Source organism: Labrus mixtus, chromosome 22 (assembly GCF_963584025.1).
Source record: "Labrus mixtus chromosome 22, fLabMix1.1, whole genome shotgun sequence".
Taxonomy (NCBI): Eukaryota; Metazoa; Chordata; class Actinopteri; order Labriformes; family Labridae; genus Labrus; species Labrus mixtus.
This window is the reverse complement of record NC_083633.1, coordinates 13,030,190-13,049,381: the sequence shown is the minus strand read 5'-3', so window position 1 is coordinate 13,049,381 and position 19,192 is coordinate 13,030,190. Positions and strand designations below refer to the sequence as shown.

The window sequence follows — 19,192 nt, the reverse complement described above, 5'->3', positions numbered from 1 at the left end:
GTGGACGTCTGTGGTTGTCAGTCTGCTCACCTCCTCTCCTCCTCTTCTTCCACCTCTCCCTCTTCTACGTATGACCTCCGTCTATTTTCTGGTAACCCCACCTCTCCCTAAAAATCTCCTTGTGTTCGCTGTCCCCCATTAGCGCCACACAGTGGTTTGGAAGGGAGACACGGGGGCCCTCAGTGTCCCCTTTGGAACCACCGGGACCCCGACCCCTTTAGCGTCGCACTAAATTTCTCACCCCCCCACCCCCATCCCCCCCCCAACACTGCCTCACTTCTCCCCTGACCCCGATCACACACACTGGTTTTTCCCAGCATCCAACACTGTCCCCAGTCTGTTTGGAGTGGAGGGAGGGGAGTGTGGCTGTAGTCACGGTGATTTTACACCTCCACCAACCTTACACCTAAGCCCCCACGCATGCCCTGTGTGTGTGTGCTGTGCATTCCACACCCCGCAAAAAAAAAAAAAAAAAGAGGGCTTGACGGATTGTAGAGGAGGATCCAGTTTTATAACATTTGATGCTGTTCTCTTGGCTGTTTTCTAAACTAGGTGTCAATTCACAACAGGCTTCAGACGTACCAGCTCAGCAGCAGCAGCAGCATGGCTCCGAGTCCAGAGAGCGTGGCCCTTCTTAACCACCGGGGGGAGCTGCTTTTCCAGCAGGTGCCCCCGGGTCTGACCCAGGGGCCTCTGCTTCAGCACCCGCAGCTGCAGTCAGCGGCGAGCACCCCTTCCCACCACCTCCACCTCCACCAGCCTGCTGTCAGCATGGCCGACCTGCAGCCCGAGACGCTCATCCAGTGTCAGCAGATCGTCAAGGTCATCATGCTCGACAACAGCGGCCACGGACACATGGAGGCCTTCCTCAGCCACACGCCCACGCATCACCACTACCAGCACCACCACCACCATCACCACCAACAACAACAACAACAACAACAACAACAACACCACCAGCTCAGCCAGTCAGCCATGTCCACCCCGGTCCGCTCGCCGGACTGCTCCCATGGCAATGACGGCCACCAGCCCCCGCTGCCTCCTCCGCCTCCGCCTTACAACCACCCACACCAGTATATCCCCCCCCGACCCTCGCCTCAGTCTACACCGGACCCCCAGCGGCTCTCGGAGCATGGTGTAAATAAATGAATTAGTATCTTCCCCCCATACACGCACACACTTCCTCACAAACCCACCACCTTCTCTACCTATTTAAAAGTACATAATGTACATATATACATACAGAGCTATAATGAAAAAATAAATCTCACTTATATGCATATATTTAAGGAAAAAAAAAAAGAAACAAGGAAAATGAAGATTTTAAAAGAGATGCGGAGAAATGAAGTGCATATATATAAAATTTTACTTGATTCCACATGTATTTTCAAATATTATGTAGTTTTAACAAATTTCTATAACTTTTTGTCAGTTTTAACTCTTGCTAGAGAAAACACATCATCAGTTCCTGGATGGATGGATTTTCTTGTAGTTCCATTAATCAACAACGACATGAAGAAAATTATGTGAATCCTACTTTCTTCTTTTTTCTTTTTCTTTTTCGACTGTGATGGATGGACTCTCAAAAAAGGAACTTCTCGCCTCTTGTTGTTTTTTTTGTTTTTTTTGTTGCGCTTTTATCATCCCAAACCTCATGCCTACTGTGCTGTATGTGCGTCTGCGTGCATAGCTGACACTTGACTGAAAACGTGTGCCAAAATACATACGCCTCCACCAAACACTGACTTCTTTGCACTTGACTTAACGCTAGGGCTAGAAGGATTTAAAAAAAAAAAAAAAGAAAAAAAAAGAAAACTACCTTTTGCTTTCAGAAAAACTAGTCCTTTCACGCTTCTCCCTTAAGGATCACAACAACAAAAAACTGATACTTCATTAAAACTCATCTTCTGTTAGCACTGTTGCTGATGACTCCATGTGATGGAGAGCCGCCCCGTGGAGACTTAAAAAATCCTCTGATAAGCTGTGTCTGTTTGTCATCCTCCTCTGTAACGCTGTGGCTCTCTATCATCGTAAGGCACTCGCTCAATCGTCGCTCAATTGATCATCCTGCAGCAAAAGGATGACAGGACAAAGGCATTCAATCATGTGGATTGCTGCCATGCCAAAATGTCCAACTGGGATCGTCCTGTTGATTGTTGTTTGTCTTTTTCTCTTCGTCTTTAATATCTTAAACCAGGACTTCTTGCCACATTTATCTGCTGATGGAGGGAAAGGTTGTTTTTCTTTTGTGTGTGGAATTCTTAGAGCTGCTCTGGAACTTTTCTAAAAACAACAACAACGATTCAGCATCTTTGGTGTAATCGATTTGAACAACACGCTCTGCTGTCTGCAAATGCTCCTTCGCTTTTACAGGAAATTGCCATAACATTTCCATGAAGATCCTTCTGCCACAACTGTGAAATGTCAAGATCTGGGTTTATTTTAATTTTCCACCTTTTGCGCGTGTCCCGGAAAAAAAAAACAACCATCCAGACTTTGTGTCCTTATGTCAGTACAACTCCCAGGTTTTGTCCTCTCCCGTCCTAACCTTTCAGTGTGACATTTCCAGAAACTACAGAGGCACACACTCCGCTTCCATTGCAAATGCTGGCATTAATAGCATTGTTTTGTGCTGTTGGCTTTAAATAAGAATGGGACAAAAAGAATGCATTATCTGATCTGGTTTTCTCTTTCAGCCCAGCCTAGATTGTAAATACCACATTTCAAGCGGTGTCGAAAAAAAAGGACAAGCAAGACACCTTTAGCCCCTCTCAAAATGCTATCGCCCCCGTCCTTCATTCTGAAAGAGGGCAGCCTCAATGCGTCCATCTTTAAAACATGAGCCCCGGCAGGTATTGTGGGATGGATGTGCGGTTAACTCTGCTCCCATCTGACCCCCATCTGTCTGATTTGTTGTTTTATAATTACACAGGCTCTGTGGGAAGGTCTCTATCTCATCTTTCTGTCCTTTTCTACTCTTGATATTACCCAGCGGAGAGGCAGAGGTTGCAGAAGAAAAAAAACAATCAGCACTTCTGGCTGATGTGTGTGTGTATGTGAGTGTGTTTGACCTTCTCACAATAGCATCCAAACTTTCCCATAAACAAATGCAACCCCCCTGTTTGTTTAATCTGCTACATTTTCTTCTGTCATATAAAGAATCATCACTTTCTGAATTAAATGACTGAGTGAATATTTCTCCTGGATTTGAACAAACTTGATAAAAAAAAAAAAAAAAACACCAGAAATTCCACAGTTGTGGATTTTGCATAGATGGGTGCTGATTGTAAGATTTCTCTTTTCTTTTTTCAAACATTCAGGTATGATGTGGGGTTTTTTTTCTCTTGTGCATGGAATCTGTTTTCAGGCCGATTGAACTACCCGAATATTTTTGTGCATGAATGAATTTGCTGTGAGCAAAGAAGATGATGGCAGATTTTTTTTGTTTTGTTGCTATGCTTTAGTGGAACTGAAAAAGAAAAAAATATTTAAGACAGCAAACTCCCCTTGAATCTGATTTTTTTTTTTAAGCTACGGCAGCAAATTATAAGTCAGAACATCTTTGTCTCCTCTTGCCTTTCACCTCCTTTTGTTTGTGTCTGCACAGTTTCTCCTACTTGACAATTTGTTCAAGCATTTTTGGAAGAAAGACGTGCTGTGTGTGCAATTAAAAGAGTCTGAGGCACACTGCAAAATCTGTGAGTTTATGTTTGAAAGGAAAACCAATGTAGCATTCTGCAGCATTATGATATGAAAGTAGCAAACTTTCGTCAAGAAAACTGAAAAAAAAAAAAAAAAAAAAAAAAAGGGCTCTGCCATACCAGTGCACTGCATCATGAATGACGTGTGGATCTTATGTCTGGCTCTTTATCACTGTGTTTGCTTATACTAGTTTGAAAATAAAAAAGTGGACATATAAAGGGAAAGACAGGTGGAAACTGAGTGTAACAAATATCAAACATCACCTTCCTCAGCTGGCTTTGAATCCCTCTCTACCTGTCTTTGCAGTATTATCAACATGCTATTAAAGATGATTTAAGTCTATTCACCACATTGTTCTGCTTGTTGGTTCTTCAGTAAAAACAGCTCGATACCTCCAAAATGTGAATTAATATTTTTTTTATTTTTTTTAATATTTAAAGTGATATGTTTTCAAAAATGTGTGTTATGTCATACAGACCAAACACTCACATCATCTTACATTGAATTTGAATGAAGAAAAAGTAATTAAAATGTAATTTACATACATTATATATTATTATGGCATAATTTTGATTAAGCTTTAATTTAGGTCTATTTACTAACAGTAGCAGCGCCAGGATTTAAAAAGCTATATGTAGCAGGTGTACTGTTTTGATACAACATCAACACTAAACAATATGACTACAGAAAAGCGACTCAGATTCATGACGTAATACATAACACATACCCAAACATGGGCATGGAAGTTTAGAGAAACCGCCACAACCAATCAGAATCAGAGCCACCACAGAAAGCTGAGAGTTTACAAAGTCCTTCAGGTGTGAGTGAACAAAACGTCTAGATAGGAGCTGTAGCTAACTTTAGAGTTAACATTTAAGGTAGGGAGGTAACTTACAGTAAGCTTGTGCAGACAGTGCTCTTCCTCGCCGTCCTCCTCATCCTCCCAGTCATCCAAAAAAAAAACACTACCACCTTCATAGCATCTTCATAGTCTTCAATCCATGATACCTTTAATGTCATCTTCTCCTTCGTTGTTTTTAAAGTTAACGCAGTCAGTATTTACCTGATAAGCTTCCACACACCAACTTTATGCCATTCACTGATTCAATTCAACTTCTGTAGTAGGCTAAATCCTGTTTTCCCAAACAGGAAGTCGAGATGTGAACGCGCCAACCAATCAAATCATTTATTAACTTTCTTTCACCAATCAAGTCCAACAACGCGCTTTTAAGTCGTCATCCCTCCCGCAAATGAAATAGGGGAATATTAATTATATTATAATTTATTTTGAATATAATTAAACCAGTTTGTTGTCGTTTTTTTTTCTGTATTTCAGAGTATTTGTATTTCATTAACATTTTCATAACAAAATAAGTGATCAAATAAACTAAGCAGGTAAGCAGGTGAAGTTTATTTTTGTATGTTTTTTTACTTGCATGAATAAAGTCTGGGCAAATCCGTAATACATCTCATTTGACTTATCCCCAGATTAAAAGAGGTATTATTGTACTTTTTCAGAATCAACAGTATGAAACAAGTCATAAAAAATACATTACACACTTAACGTTGTGGCATAATTATATTTACACATGACTATTAATTTAATAAAGTAAGCCACACTAAAGGCTAGTGGGCTTGTTTGAGATTATACAAAATCATTCCAATTTATTACAACTGCAGGGCCCTTATATTTACAGACATTTAAAGGTACAGGTGAAATTATTTGGGCTGCTAAATGGACAAAAATACGACAGGGGTTGAGTTCTTCTTTAAGCTACAAAATAACATGTAAATAACATTCTATACATTTTAGTTTAGGCCTCAAATCAAGTCTTACCAGTTTTTATGAACAACAAAGACTTTTCTTGCTGATGAACAAAGAATAGTTTCTTGATTAGAAGAGAAATTAAAAGTAGTTTAAAGTCCGACATAAATGGTATATATGTGAAAAATGTGCATAGGTTCAGAGCTGATCCACAGTATTCAATTTGCAGTTTTTGGATCATTTTAACAACAATTTAAAATGGAGAAAAAACAGAGTAAAACACAAGACAAGACTCCATCTTTCAAATTGTCAGATTTCATTGTAGAAGGTCCTCGCGGACGTGTGTGGGGGGGTTAAGCCGTCAAATTATTTTGTCCTGGCTAGACAGGCGCTTCGCCCACGCTCCCTGTGTGGGTAAATTCTTCATGCCCCGATGGCTTTTTATCCTCTCGGGATGTTGTCATCTTCCGCCAACGCTGGTCAAGCAAAGAGAATAACATCAGTCTGAGATGAGTATTTGCTGATAGTAAGGCCAGATTAAAGGAATAAATAACCCACAGAGTAAACAAAATGTGCTTTTCAGTTTACTTTAATTTCAAGAAAAGCTGAATGTTTAGAAGCAGACTTATCAAAACAAATCTCAGAGACACTATAATTCTAATATGATCTTTTACAGTGAAGAAGAAATCTGATTTTGTAGTGCAAAAAACAGAAGCAAAACATTAACTCTAACAAGCTGCGTTCACCTTCCAAACATACTTTTCTTCCAGCAAAAACCGGATAATGATGTTGGCCCCAAGCCAAACTACGTAATGTATTGTGTTTTTACTGATTTTCTGCAGCCATAATAACCTCGGCCTTTTTATACCGTCTCACTCAACCAGCATCTGCACTTTTTTTTTTTCAGTTTTTCTATTACCGGCTCGACAAAACTCTGAGACCTGAGTACCAAAATCCCTCTTTACAGGGAAAAGATGTTAAAACAGAGAAAACAGCATGCTGTGTGAAAGGGTTTGTACCTGTTTGATGCTGCCCTTGCTGGTGCAGAACATATAGACCACATAGCCTGGGATCAGGATCATTGAGGACAAAGCCATGAACCAGCCGATCACTTGGCCCCACATCGGGTACACATACTTCCCCAAGGTCAGAGGGGTCATCTCAATGGCACTGAAGGTGAACACCCCCTAAAAATACAATTAAATACTATCATTTTTTATTAAGTCCATGTCATGAATTTCACCTTGCTTTTTTAACATTCAAATGTATCACTCAATGTAAATACTTTACTGAAAGAAGTAGAAAATGTAAATTTAGTAGAAAATGTAAATTTGAAAAATGGCCATCAGAAGTAACTAATCCTTGGTGCGCTGATGGCGCAATGGTTAGTGCACGCGCCCCATGTATGGAGGCCTCTAAGCGGCCAGCCCCGGTTCAAATCTGACCTGTGGCTCCTTTCCTGCATTTCATTCCCCACTCTCTCTCTCTCCCTGATTTCTGACTCTATCCACTATCCTGTCTCTCTAATAGAGGCCCAAAAAGCCAAAATAAAAAAAAATAAAAAAAGTAACTAATTCCTATCATACACATTCATACACCGCTGACGAAGCAGCAGGAGCAACTTGGGGTTAAGTGTCTTGCCCAAGGACATATCGGACATGTAGCTGCAGGAGCTGGGGATCGAACCCCTGACCTTCCGGTTGAGTGACGACCAACTCTGCCAACTGAGCAACATCCGCCCTCGCTGAACGCTATGATTTCTTCTGGCTGACTGCACTTTATTTTTCGTCTGTCTGACTTCCTGTATCACAACAGTGGTGAAGATAAAGACTTGGTGAACACTGATTTCTCTGATGGCCTGACAGACGGTACAAATCACCACCAGGAAGAGGAAACCGTTTAGCATTGTCATCAATTCACTCTATTGGCTCCCGCTGTAGCTTGATTGGTTCATGGATCTCCCTGGTTGAGTTTGACTCATATTGATGGTGTTGAGTCAATAATCGTTTCTTTCCTACCAGGCAGATCATGGGAGTGAAGAACATCCAACAGAGCTTCCACCAGCCAGATGGCCTGTAGCCAATCATGTCCTCGATGTTCTTATAAAACCTCTCAGCTCCTGTTGCATAAGGAGAAAACGACAAAGACAGAGTGAGTGTATGTTAATGTGGAGATAATAAGTGTTAGAAAAAAGCCTTATGAGGAGGAAAGCTGATTATTTTCCTGATGAAAATCAACATACTTGATTCATTTGGGGACTTGCCACAACAATCTATCTACTTTTTTTCAGCTGTACTTGTAATTTCACTTTACAGTGTTTGGGTTAAACAGAGAAAATCTCCTACCATAGAACCAGGATATGGAAATGGTTTCGAAGAAGACAAGAAACAGTAGGCACATCCCACTGGCAGAGTAGTAATCAAACAGCTTGAACACGTAGAGACCACCCTGAGGGAGTTCAACAAACACACACGCGGTAAGACACACATATCTGCTTTGGAGGCTTTCATTTAAAATCCCCCTTTTTTATTGAATAAAATATGCGTGACGCATGTACACCTCAGGTTATTGTTAGAACGCTTTGTCATAATGCAGAAAGGAGTCTGCATTATGTCTGAGAAATATGGAACTGTACCCATGGGAATATGAGTTGAAAGATGTTTTATAATCCTGCAGTAAGAGCTCACAGCAGTGATTTCAAAAACGGAAGTTGCCGGGTGCTACACAGAGATGCACAGAGCTAATACCTGTGTGATGTTGGAGAAGCCGATGATGAAGGAAATGAAGCAGATGAAGAGGATGAAGACCTTCTTCCTCTTCCTCAGATGCATTGGGTATTCATCCATCAGAGCTGTGATGAAGCCTTCCACCGTGCAGAACTAACACATGGCAGCATTGAAAGACACTGGTCAGAGGGCGCTGTAGCTTGATAAACAGTAAAGTCAAAGTATTACATTCCCCGTTCCCCACCATGAAATGCAACCACAGAGCAGTTCAGATCACACACTGTAAATATTAATGGACGAAGCCTGAGTGACCTGAGTGAATGTTTGTCTAAATAAGTGGGGGACATTATTAAGTGATTTTTTATTTTTTTTAATTAACTAAAACTCAAATTTGAAATCAAATATTGTACAATTAGATTTCCTTTTTCAATAGTAAAAAAATAAATTTAACAATTACATGTGTGATTTCTACACGTTTTTGTTTCGGACTGATCAAGGTAGAACTGCGTTATCTGTAACAAGCCTGAGAGACGAAACCCTGGGCAAAAGTTAAGAGGACAAAACTGTTGCAGCTTGCCCTTCTCATCGATTTCTAGTGATTACATGCAATTTTCATCATGCAAAAGAAGAACAGAGTGGTATGCATAGAATTAACACTTTGTTTTACTTATATATGGAAGCTTTACCTTAATGCTCAATAAAGGACTGTTAGTGAGGGGGAAAAACAAATCACGATGTGTTCAGTTTGTTTACCTGACTGTCGAGGCCAAGCATCATGAGCATGGAGAAGAAGAGGATGGCCCACAGAGAGGACATGGGCAGCTGGGTGACGGCCTGAGGATAAGCCAAAAACGCAAGACCTGGACCTAAAAGCCACACAAAAATCACACCATTTGAAAAAACATGTTCCAGTACTTAACAGCAGGGTTCACCATTGCAGTGCTGGATTCAATTTTACAGTCACAAGACTGATTTTGTATCGGCGACATGTGAGGAGGGGGCAGGGGGGGAGACAGCTCTCTCAAATGTTTTGAACTTCTAATGCATTACCCATTGTAATGTGGTGTCAGAGTTACATATTGCTCCTTTCAATAGAATTTTCAATGCAGGACTGTTCCTGTTGTGGCATGAAAGATCTGATGACTGCCTCTGCTATATATTAAAACAAAAGATGGAAGTCAAGAGTATGATATTTTCAAATAGGTCGATAAGTTACTTTACCTGATGCTGCTAGTTCCTGCACGGGTTTCTTGGTGATATGGGACATGAAGCCTACGATGGAGAAGATGACGAGGCCTGCAAACATGCTGGTGCAGGAATTGATGCAGCACACAATGATGGAATCCCTGCAAAGGAAAGAAACGGAAATTAATCGTTCTGATTCAAGGGAAAAAAATCAAACGTACAAAGGGTATAAGACGCTTGTTCCTACCTGTATACGTCATTGTGGTACGTGTTGTAGCTTCCCAGTGCGATGAGCGATCCCAGTCCCAGTCCGTAGGAGAAGAAGATTTGAGTTGCTGCATCCAACCACACCTGTCACACAGCACATGTGCTCTTCTTATAGTCACGTTTGCTTGCCTATAAGCATGTTTGTGTGATTGTGAGTATGCAAAAGTGTCTACCTCAGACCGGACGAGCTTGTTAAAGTCCGGGGTGATATAGAAACGTATCCCGTCTATGGCTCCAGGCAAGGTGACCCCCCGAAAGAAGAGGATGAAGAGCATGAAGTAGGGATACGTGGCTGAAAAATACACCACCTACGAGAAATTAGCAGAGAAAAACGTATTTTTAGGCACTGATATTTGCACATATTTTCTGCTTATTAACTCAAAGTAAAATCCCTTGTTGCCACAGTACACAGTGAAGAATTTCTCCGCTGCGAGAATATTTCCATGGCACGTCTTTGCCAAAAGATCCTGCCAGAGCCTTTAGGATGTGGCCAGCTCTTCTGTAGCATAATGATTATGTTTAATTGGTAATGTCCATCAGGGCCAGGGCCTCAGGGAATTCATTTTTCACACACACATTAAAATCCAATTATCCCTGACAGGGAATGTGTGAAAGTGTTTCTGCTCACATACATTCCTGCGAATGGATGTAATTTAAAAAACCCAAATGCAGAAGGAAGAGTTTTTCTTTTTCTAACTCTACAAGGATCAACTCTGAATAATCTGCTGGTTTGGGAATAATTAATAACTTTGAAAAAGTTTCTACTTCTCTTGGATCAGAAAGTCCTTCTCGAAGTCTTGTGAATATGGCAATTCAGTGGAATCAGAATAAATAGGTCATTTAAATGTCCCCCAATGATAAAAAAAAAAAAAAAAAAAAAACATTGAGGGGACTTTAACAAAATCTATCATTATTTAGCATCACAAAAGCAGAACAGAACCTTTGTCTAAAATGAATTGTGGATTTATACAAATGTTCAATTGAGAAAAGGGGAAGGTTCAGTAACATAGGGGTCGGTTTGTAATAGCTGGACTACTTATCGTTCCAGGCAGAGACCTCCTTGACCAAAAAGACTAATAGTACAATTCACTAAAAGACCAGGAGCCAAGTGCACCAGCTGTGTGTTTGCCTGGGTGTAACATTATGTCTGACTTAAAAACGTTAAAAACTCAAAACGTTACTTCCAAAAACGTAAACCTAAAACCTCGACTTCTTCTTCTTTTTTTGGATCCCCATTAGCACCAAACACATCAGCTTTTCTGGTGTTGCGTACCGAACTTCATTCACCATCCAACACATGAACACGCAGAAAAAAAAACCAAGCAGATTCATTTCTTTAAGCCCAGCTGATGCACCTCTACAGACCACCTGATATAGAAACAACAAAACTACAGTCTACAGCCAAGCTAGCATTATGGGATGTAGGGTGTTAACTTGCCAACATTAGCCAACAATCAGCGCTTCATGGAAAGTGCAGCTAAGGCTGATGGGAATGCTTTTAGTTTTGTACTGTACATTGATCGAAAGGTTAAGGGATCAATGCTATGAAGGGTAACATTAATATCTGCACAGAATTTGAATCCAAACAATCAATGAGTTGTCCTGACACGTCACCAAGATGAAAAAAAAATGAACCTGTTGAAAAGTTGGGCGAACTTTTCGAAGGAGAAATTCAGTTGGGCAGGTTGTGAAAAATGGTGCTACTTTATTTGCCATTAGGTCACTTTTAACTGACAATGTTAGGCTATAATCCAAGAAATCATACCTGCTTCTTGAACCAAACACAATGACTGACAATTAACAAACAACAAAATCTTTTTTCTCATTATTTTTCTTTTTCTTATAGTTATTTGGTCGTACATTTGCATATATGACTAAGGACTTACACAGTTAAATCTTAGCCCAAAAAACAATAAAATTTTGGTGCCATGTTTTGTTTTTGCTCTATTATTCAGATACAATTGGATACCATACAATAGGATAGCATAGGATACGATATGACAGGACAGGACATGATATGATGCGATATGATTTGATATTATTCATTTACGATTGGATACCATACAATAAGATAGAAGGGGATATGACTATACTATACGATGCGATACAAAACACTTTGTTTCCCAGTGGGGAAATTTGTTCTGGCTCCACAGTAGAAATATATTTTTGAAAACTTTAGAAACAAATAACAATCCAGGCTTTGATTTGTCAGTAACAACCGTCAGAAACTCTACGTCTAAGGCTGGAGAGAGAAAAAGTAGAAAATGTAGAGGTAAAGAAAAGAAGACAACTTGGACTGAGTGTCTGACCTTTCCCGTCCACTCCACTCCTTTCCAAATCGAGAAGTAGACTAGGACCCAGGCCAGTGCCAGAGTGCCCACTAAGGGCCACCGTAACTCCCCCGGCTCCTCCAGACCACCTGACAGCTGGTGCATGTTTCGCCTACAGGAACACAAATACACACTGAACTCAGACAGGCACAAGCACAAGAGCTTCCAGAAATAGCCTCAACACTCACAAATCCTTGTACACACACAGACACAAACACACATAGACACCCTTCATGACAGGATCATATCTGGCTGACTTACTCCCAGAACTCGGTGACAGCGCTGGTCAGGTTGGTGGTGTCTGTCAGACTGTAGTTGGAAAAACATTTCTCTGTGTTCCAGGGGTTATCGCAGCTTTGCCAAGGCAGCTCCTGCACACAATATAAAAAAAACAAACATATGCATAAACAACATCAGTTCCAGATTTCAGCACAAAAAACATCAGAATTGAAATGCATTTTTGGTTTCTTTACAGTAGAAATAAATATTTACCAAATGTCCCCTTGTACCCGTTGTTTTAATCATAAAATAAGCCTGAGTGAAGTCACCCATTTGTTACTGAAGGGGGCTTTGTGGCCGTTGCTGAAAGCGCTGACAACATAACTTTCAGTCACCCTGACAAACAGCTACACCGCGCCCTCCCGTTGATCAGGTCAACTACACACTACATTATGAATAACTCTTCTCCCTGTTAAAATGAAAACATTTTGAATTCAGGACTCCTGAAGAATGGTTCCATACCGAGCCGAAGGAGTTGAATAAATAGTAGAGTGCCCAGGCGATGATGATGATATAGTAGATGTTGAGCCAGAAGGACAGAACCACTGCAGCTATACCAACACCTGGAGAAAGAAGGAGGCAAAAACATCAGAAATGTACAAATAAAAAAATATAAATATAAAACAAAAATAATATAAAACAGAAAAATAAATGCCATTAAATATTCTTGATGTTATACTGTTCTGTTAGGATGCCTAAAACACACTTATCCACATCCACTAAGGAGGATGATCTCAATAACCAAATTATATGCACACGTTTAAAAACAATAACTACAGATGTATATCCTTATCTTACTACATATATATATATATATATATATATATATATATCTATATATATATATTCCAGTCTTACCTTTCATCATCGGTATGAGCTTCCACACTCCCAACCCTCCCACTGAGGTGAACTGTCCCAGAGATGTCTCCAGTAAGAAGAGAGGGATCCCAGCAAACACCAGGGTCAAGAAGTACGGGATCAGAAAGGCCCCTGATTGAGTGACAAAATGAAAGTTAAAAAACAATCTTACCTGAAAAACAATCACTAACCTGTCAGAGGACCACACATCATGCATTTTTACATGTAGATATACTAACATTGACAGATCATAAAATCACTCTGGCACAAATGAAGCTAATACATTCATTTTTGATCATTTAAAATGGAAAATAAAGAAAGTTTGCTGTCATAATGTGGAAGGAAAAATATACTCCTTATTCCAAAGTTTTTCAATCATGGCTTCTGCCTGGAGGTCCTTTCTATTATGAGCATTTTGTAAAAATCGCCAGGAGACAGACTTGTTTGAAATATTGCACAATTTGCATGCAGAAGACAAAAACTGTTTGGGGAATACTTTGGTCTAACAGACAATTTTACAAACGTTAAACACAGTTTCTGTTTTATGAACGTTTTCCAATAACCTTTTTCCTTTAAAATATAATGTTGGTCATTACTAAAAAGAGGCACCACCAAACAACAGGGCCAAGGCAACGGTGAGAGTAGCCAATGACAAAGTGTGGGATAGAAACTCAGTTTGAATCCAGATCTGACAGCTTCACTAGAAGCACCGAAATGGAAATAATTTCAAGTAAATGAGAGTATAATTAAAAATATCTTCTGGTAAACTGGGGGGTTTATGGGAGGTCAAAAATGTCAGCTTCATGGGAAGTGATGAGGCAATAATAAAATTGAAAGGCTAGTCACATGAGAATGAGAGCATGCTCTTGTATTGGTAATTATTGATCTCATTTTTGCCTTTGTTATCATGCAAACTGGGGAGAGAGGAAATATTGAAAGAGGAGCATCGGGCTGATAAGCAGAAAAGGTACGAGTGTCAGAAACAAGCTTCAGGGCGTTCGGTCAAAGACTGTGGCCTCTAGTTAATTGGGCGAATGCGACTAAGCTAAACCAGTGCCCCCAATGATGGCATTGATCACCTCCGATCAAGTCTGGCAACTTGAAGACAACCAGAAAGTCTTAAAAAGAAAAGAAAAAAAACAGACAGCAGATTCTTATAACAACCTGCACAAGTTTACTTTGTCAATATCTAGAAGGGAAAAAAGTTGCATATACTAAAGGGAATAACAGGGAGTTGGAGGCGTTTTCAGTGAAGCTTCATACAGACAAAGATAGGGACTTGGAGGTAGGTTTACCTCTAGATGTGTCTCCCATTGGGGGAGAAACTGAGGAATGTTAAAATATATATATATATAGGCATTTGTAAAGATTTTCCTCAAAGTAAGATATTTATATCGTGTAGATGAGAGGAACATTCTAAAAACACATGTAAGAGGTGCGTTAAAGGTTCAGGAAGGTGTTCGTCTGCGAGGCCTATATTGATTAGGAGCAGATCCAAGAGATCAAGCGTTCAGAGACTTCAGGCCTTTCTGGTAAAACTCTATCATGTCTGCAGTTTGGTCCCCTGCCATTACTGTTATGGACTTGAAGGTGGTATGATGTGTCTACTTCAAAAGGTAGACAAGCTTAGAAAACAACAACTTGTATCTAAAAGTGGCTGGAAGCCCAATGCTACTCCATGACCAGGAATGTTGAAATGTGCAAAAGTAAGGCTGGAAATAACTGTCAGACTGAAGTGAGAGGAAGAGGAAGCCCAAATATAGAGAGTTTTACAGGCTCAGGCAGCACTAAGACACAGTGTTATGTTTGCATATGGTACAGCAAGGGTAAGGGGGTTTGAGCTAAGCATAACACAGCTTCTTGGAGCAAATTGCAGAACTGGTTGCAGAAGAGATTCAGAGGAAAGAGGAGGCCTCTCAGAGCATAATAGAGGAAGTTTGGTGGGGAAGAAAAACAAACTCTGTTGATAAGGGATGTTCAAAAAATGTCGAAAAAATAAAGAATTAGTTGCAGAAATAAGTCAACTTAAACAAATGTCTTAAATAAGATAATTCCTGCCTCCCTCGGAGCTGCACCAAGTCATTCACGCTCTTATTTTTTCTCACTATTGTTATTGTAATAGACATTTTACAGGTATCAGTCAGAGCTCCCTCCACCGACTCCAAATGGTTCAGAAAGCTGCCACTTGAGTTTTAACAGGTACCCACAAACACCAACACATACCTCCTGCTCTTGGCTGCCCAACAATGGCTGCCCATCTTTTATCGTATTGATTTTAGGCCTTTTAAATCCTTGAAAGTCCTTGCGCCCAAACATTACATGTCTTTTAGCTCCATATGTAGCTAGGAATTTCTCTACGATGTTTGGAGGTGGTTGGCTGTACTAAGGTGACCAGGCCTTCAGACTGTGGAACTCTCTGCCTATCACAGTAAGGCAGGCCACATATTCAGCTTATTGTCAGACTAATCTAAAGTGAATTAAATGCTCAAAATGTCAAACTTGAGAATAAACAGCAATGACTGTTGGATGACTGAGTAGGAATCAGCCAGCAGGTTTGTTCATGAAGATACTTTTGTATTATATGAGAGTTTATAAGTGTACCATCAAATTATTTTAGCACAACCATACTTAGCTCTTACCTCCACCATTCTTGCCGCACAGATAAGGAAACCTCCAGACATTTCCAAGGCCAATGGCGTATCCTACACACGATAGCAGAAAGTCAAACTTTCCCTTCCAGCTTCCTCTATCAGGGGGCTCTTGTTTTTTATTTTCATCTGCAGAAGGCGCCACAGCATCCAGCTCCTCAAAAGGAACTGCTTGTTTGACTTCTGTCGGGGAGTTTAAGTCCACTGTACTCTGCCCAGTCTTCCCCATGGTGGGACCGCTACAGACCAATGGGGTCAGGAAGTCCCTTGGTCCTCACTGGCTGAAATGGTGACGAGTAATAGTCCGTTTTCTTCACAGCGGTTACTCTCTCACTGAGATTGCTTCTTGGATGGACCAATTCAGGACAAATGGCTGACACTGAATGTGTAGCAAAGCTGTAGAAGGGGAAACAAACACATTTTGGCAGAGGTATTATAACAATTAAGCTTTTATTTGTGTTTGACAGTATTTTAATGTAGGGGAATAACCTCACTTTAGTCTGCTGATGTTGAGTCATTTTTATAGCCTTTTACAGTCCTTTTTATGAACTTTGTGCACTATAGTGCTACAAGAAGTAAAGCCAACAACCAAAACATGAATCTGTTAGGACATCCAAAGTTCCCACACAGAATTTGAGGAAGCATACATTTTTCCCTTTTTTTATAATAGAATAAAATAGAAGAGAATTACTTTATTGATCCCAAACTGGGAAATTGTGGCGTTACAGCAGCAGGTTATCCAAACACACAATATGAGTAAAAAACACAATGTTAGCAAATTTAAACACAATATAATATTAAATACAAAGTAAATAAGCACTAAAAATATCAAAACTAAGAATGTGAATATATACAACCAGGATTTAACTTAGCATTACTAGTCTTAAATAGGAAGATTAAATATGGAAGATTAAATGTAAATGTGCAAGAACAGAGTTGTAAATGGACAGTATTGACATAAGTAAATCTTAAATAAATCTTAATCTAAGCTGAACCCACAGGCTACTGTGAATGTGTTTCTAATCATTGTGCCCATGTCTGAAAAATGTTGTTCATGAAACTTTCATTATTGGTCTTGAAAGCAAAATGAAGCAAAATATGTTACTTAATGAGAGACTCACTAACCTTGATATTCATTTTCATAGCATTATCTGTTGCCTAAAACAAACTTATTCTGAATTAAACAGATGTATTCTTAAAAAATAACTTGGTATCAGGGCAAGTTAAACACGCCTACAAGCTTATGCAGCCCAGCAGCTAACCAGGATGCTGAGACGCATGCTGTAATGTTTTACTACTGTATTGAAGGTTTGCAAGAGAAATCTGACAAATTGCTGCAATTTATCTGCATCTGGGTTATTTGAAACGTGAAAGACAATGGGTTTTGAAAATCATAACTGGTAACTCATACGGTACAGAAGTTGCTTGCTAACATTTGCATGAAACCAATTCTTAGCCTAGGCTACATTGGTTTTAGCTAGCTAAAACAACAGTTAGCTTGGTAACATTAGCTAGGAGATTAAACCCTTCATACCGTTTTGTTATCAAATGGTAATGTTAGCAAGTGGTAGCTGTAGTATTGTGGTAGCAGTAACAGTATTGTAAAAGCAGTAAGTCAATCACCATTAATCTAATCCCCTATGTTTTAAAAAAAAAGTAGAAACCAGGACCTCAGCAGTAAATAATCCCAACAGCAGAGTTTTCAACCCTGAACTTGACGTTTGGAGAAAATGGCCACCATGTGAATATCGTTAGTTAGTAAATCAACTCTTATTTTCAATGTGTGTGTTCCACATGTAGAAGAAGCTAGCTTAAAATAAGGGTGGCATTATTCCGAATGATTTGATTTGTATGCCAACTTGAGTCATACAAATAGCTCAGAGCATGCTCTGTTAAACGTGTGTGTACTGGTGTAACCTCCATTAGAATTTCTTACGGTTAAGCAAAATGATCATGTTATTTTGAGTTGGCCTGATTGGTGACGCAATCCAGGTCATCCTTGTGAAAACTGCACTGTGCCTCTTCATCACTACTGACACATCCCCTACTTCAAAGTCTACACCTGTCTTTAATGATTACACTATGGACAACTGTGAGTGGGTTTCTAGTCAGCTGATGCGTGATCGAAAAATCAAACGTTACATTTCTATTTATTATGACAGTCATTTATTGCAGCTTCATTATCCCTCACTTCCTGTCTGGATGGAAGAGCATGGTCAGGAGGGAGGAAGTTGTTAATGATTAGCAAATTGATTGACCTATAAGTCACATCATCAACCATGTAACACAAATCACAAATCACAAAAAAAAGTGATTATTAATGGTAACCTTCCAAATCTCACAATATAACATTCTTATTAAAGTACTGACAAGGTTTGTTAGGACACAGATTACCCTTGCTCTTCCAAAAAAAAAAGTCTGAGATTGTTACATTGAGTGTGAGTACGACTTCTTCTCTAAAAATGAGTCATTTTTCACACCGTGTTAAAAACGTAATCAAATTCAACAGGGCATAATAATGTGAAATGATCAAAAATGTACTTTAAAATTGTCACCTGTGTGAAGTCTATCTGCTTCAAACGAAAGCCGATATAAAAACACACATCAGAGATTCCCTTTGAGGATTTTGTCGGTTTAATTCAAAGTAAATCATGCTGTTTTTGACATAGAAGGCTTTTAGAGGCCATTTCTTAACATGGCTCTCAGACATAGAATTTTTTTTTTTTTTTTTATCTCTTTCAACATTTGCAGCCCGAACTTTTAATTGAGTTTCATGAAGTTATTGAATTTAAACTGCAGCAGTGGAAGTCCATTGTGCTCACACAGTCTTTGTTGACCCTTGTTGATGACCTTATTGGATGACAGGCAGTTTAAAGAAAGGGGAAAGGCAAATTAGGTGAATCATACCTGAGAGATTTCCAAATCCTTCGTCAGGTCATCAGCTTCAGTTTTCTGCACCAGCATGAAGAACACCATGAAACTTCAACTTTATATCCAAAGAGAAAAACTTCATCTTGGCTTCAAATGTGAAAAAGCTTCGAGCCTAGGAGAAGCCACGATGTATCTGCTGCCTGTAAATCCGTTTGGAGTTTGCAGCTCTTTCCCGTGCACTGTATTTTGGTAGGACCTGTGGCTGTTCCTGCTGCTGGTATCGAGTTTTGTATATTAAAGATCGACCTGTGTGTCTGCTTTGATTACTGCTCAGTTGTGACTAGGGAGGCCCCCGAGGCCATGGGGGGATATGTCAATCGCCAAAATGTGGCGGGGAACTCTGGCTACAGCAGCAGTGTGTTCGTTTGTGCTTCTTGGGTATTTGTTTGTTACGTCAGCCGAGCTTAGCTGTTTCCAGCACTGTTACCATGGTATCTCCCAACAGAGAAGGGCCTGATCAGTAAAAGAGCTCATGGGGTTGTTGAAAATGAAACTATGACT

At 39.8% G+C, this 19,192-nt stretch overlaps 2 protein-coding genes across 2 annotated transcripts in view; one reads left to right on the top strand and one right to left on the bottom strand.

The window, feature by feature from the left end:
• Positions 1 to 4,048, top strand: part of LOC132956251 (IQ motif and SEC7 domain-containing protein 3-like) — a 91,738-nt gene extending 87,690 nt beyond the window's left edge. The window contains 2 exon segments of the mRNA XM_061029573.1: positions 553 to 1,085; positions 1,087 to 4,048. Of these exon segments, the coding sequence (XP_060885556.1) occupies positions 553 to 1,085; positions 1,087 to 1,141 (588 nt within the window). The 3' untranslated portion in view covers positions 1,142 to 4,048.
• Positions 4,049 to 5,090: 1,042 nt separating this feature from the next.
• slc6a1l (solute carrier family 6 member 1, like) lies at positions 5,091 to 18,921 on the bottom strand. The gene is made up of 15 exons (XM_061030352.1): positions 18,668 to 18,921; positions 15,752 to 16,156; positions 13,113 to 13,244; positions 12,717 to 12,817; positions 12,237 to 12,346; positions 11,955 to 12,087; positions 9,819 to 9,953; positions 9,626 to 9,729; positions 9,415 to 9,539; positions 8,947 to 9,059; positions 8,215 to 8,346; positions 7,813 to 7,915; positions 7,486 to 7,586; positions 6,487 to 6,654; positions 5,091 to 5,943 (listed from the first exon to the last, which is right to left on the bottom strand). The coding sequence occupies exons 2-15, from the start codon at positions 15,987 to 15,989 to the stop codon at positions 5,848 to 5,850; spliced, it is 1,791 nt and encodes a 596-aa protein (XP_060886335.1). The 5' UTR covers positions 15,990 to 16,156; positions 18,668 to 18,921; the 3' UTR covers positions 5,091 to 5,847.
• Between the last annotated feature and the right edge of the window lie 271 nt (positions 18,922 to 19,192).

Excerpts from the sequence above, each read along its gene's own strand:
- slc6a1l (XM_061030352.1), bottom strand. The coding sequence starts at position 15,989 with ATGGGGAAGACTGGGCAGAGTACAGTGGACTTAAACTCCCCGACAGAA. Across the intron at positions 13,245-15,751 it reads GTGCGGCAAGAATGGTGGAG|GGGCCTTTCTGATCCCGTAC; the intron begins GTAAGAGCTAAG and ends TCACTCAATCAG. Across the intron at positions 9,730-9,818 it reads ACAAGCTCGTCCGGTCTGAG|GTGTGGTTGGATGCAGCAAC; the intron begins GTAGACACTTTT and ends GCTGTGTGACAG.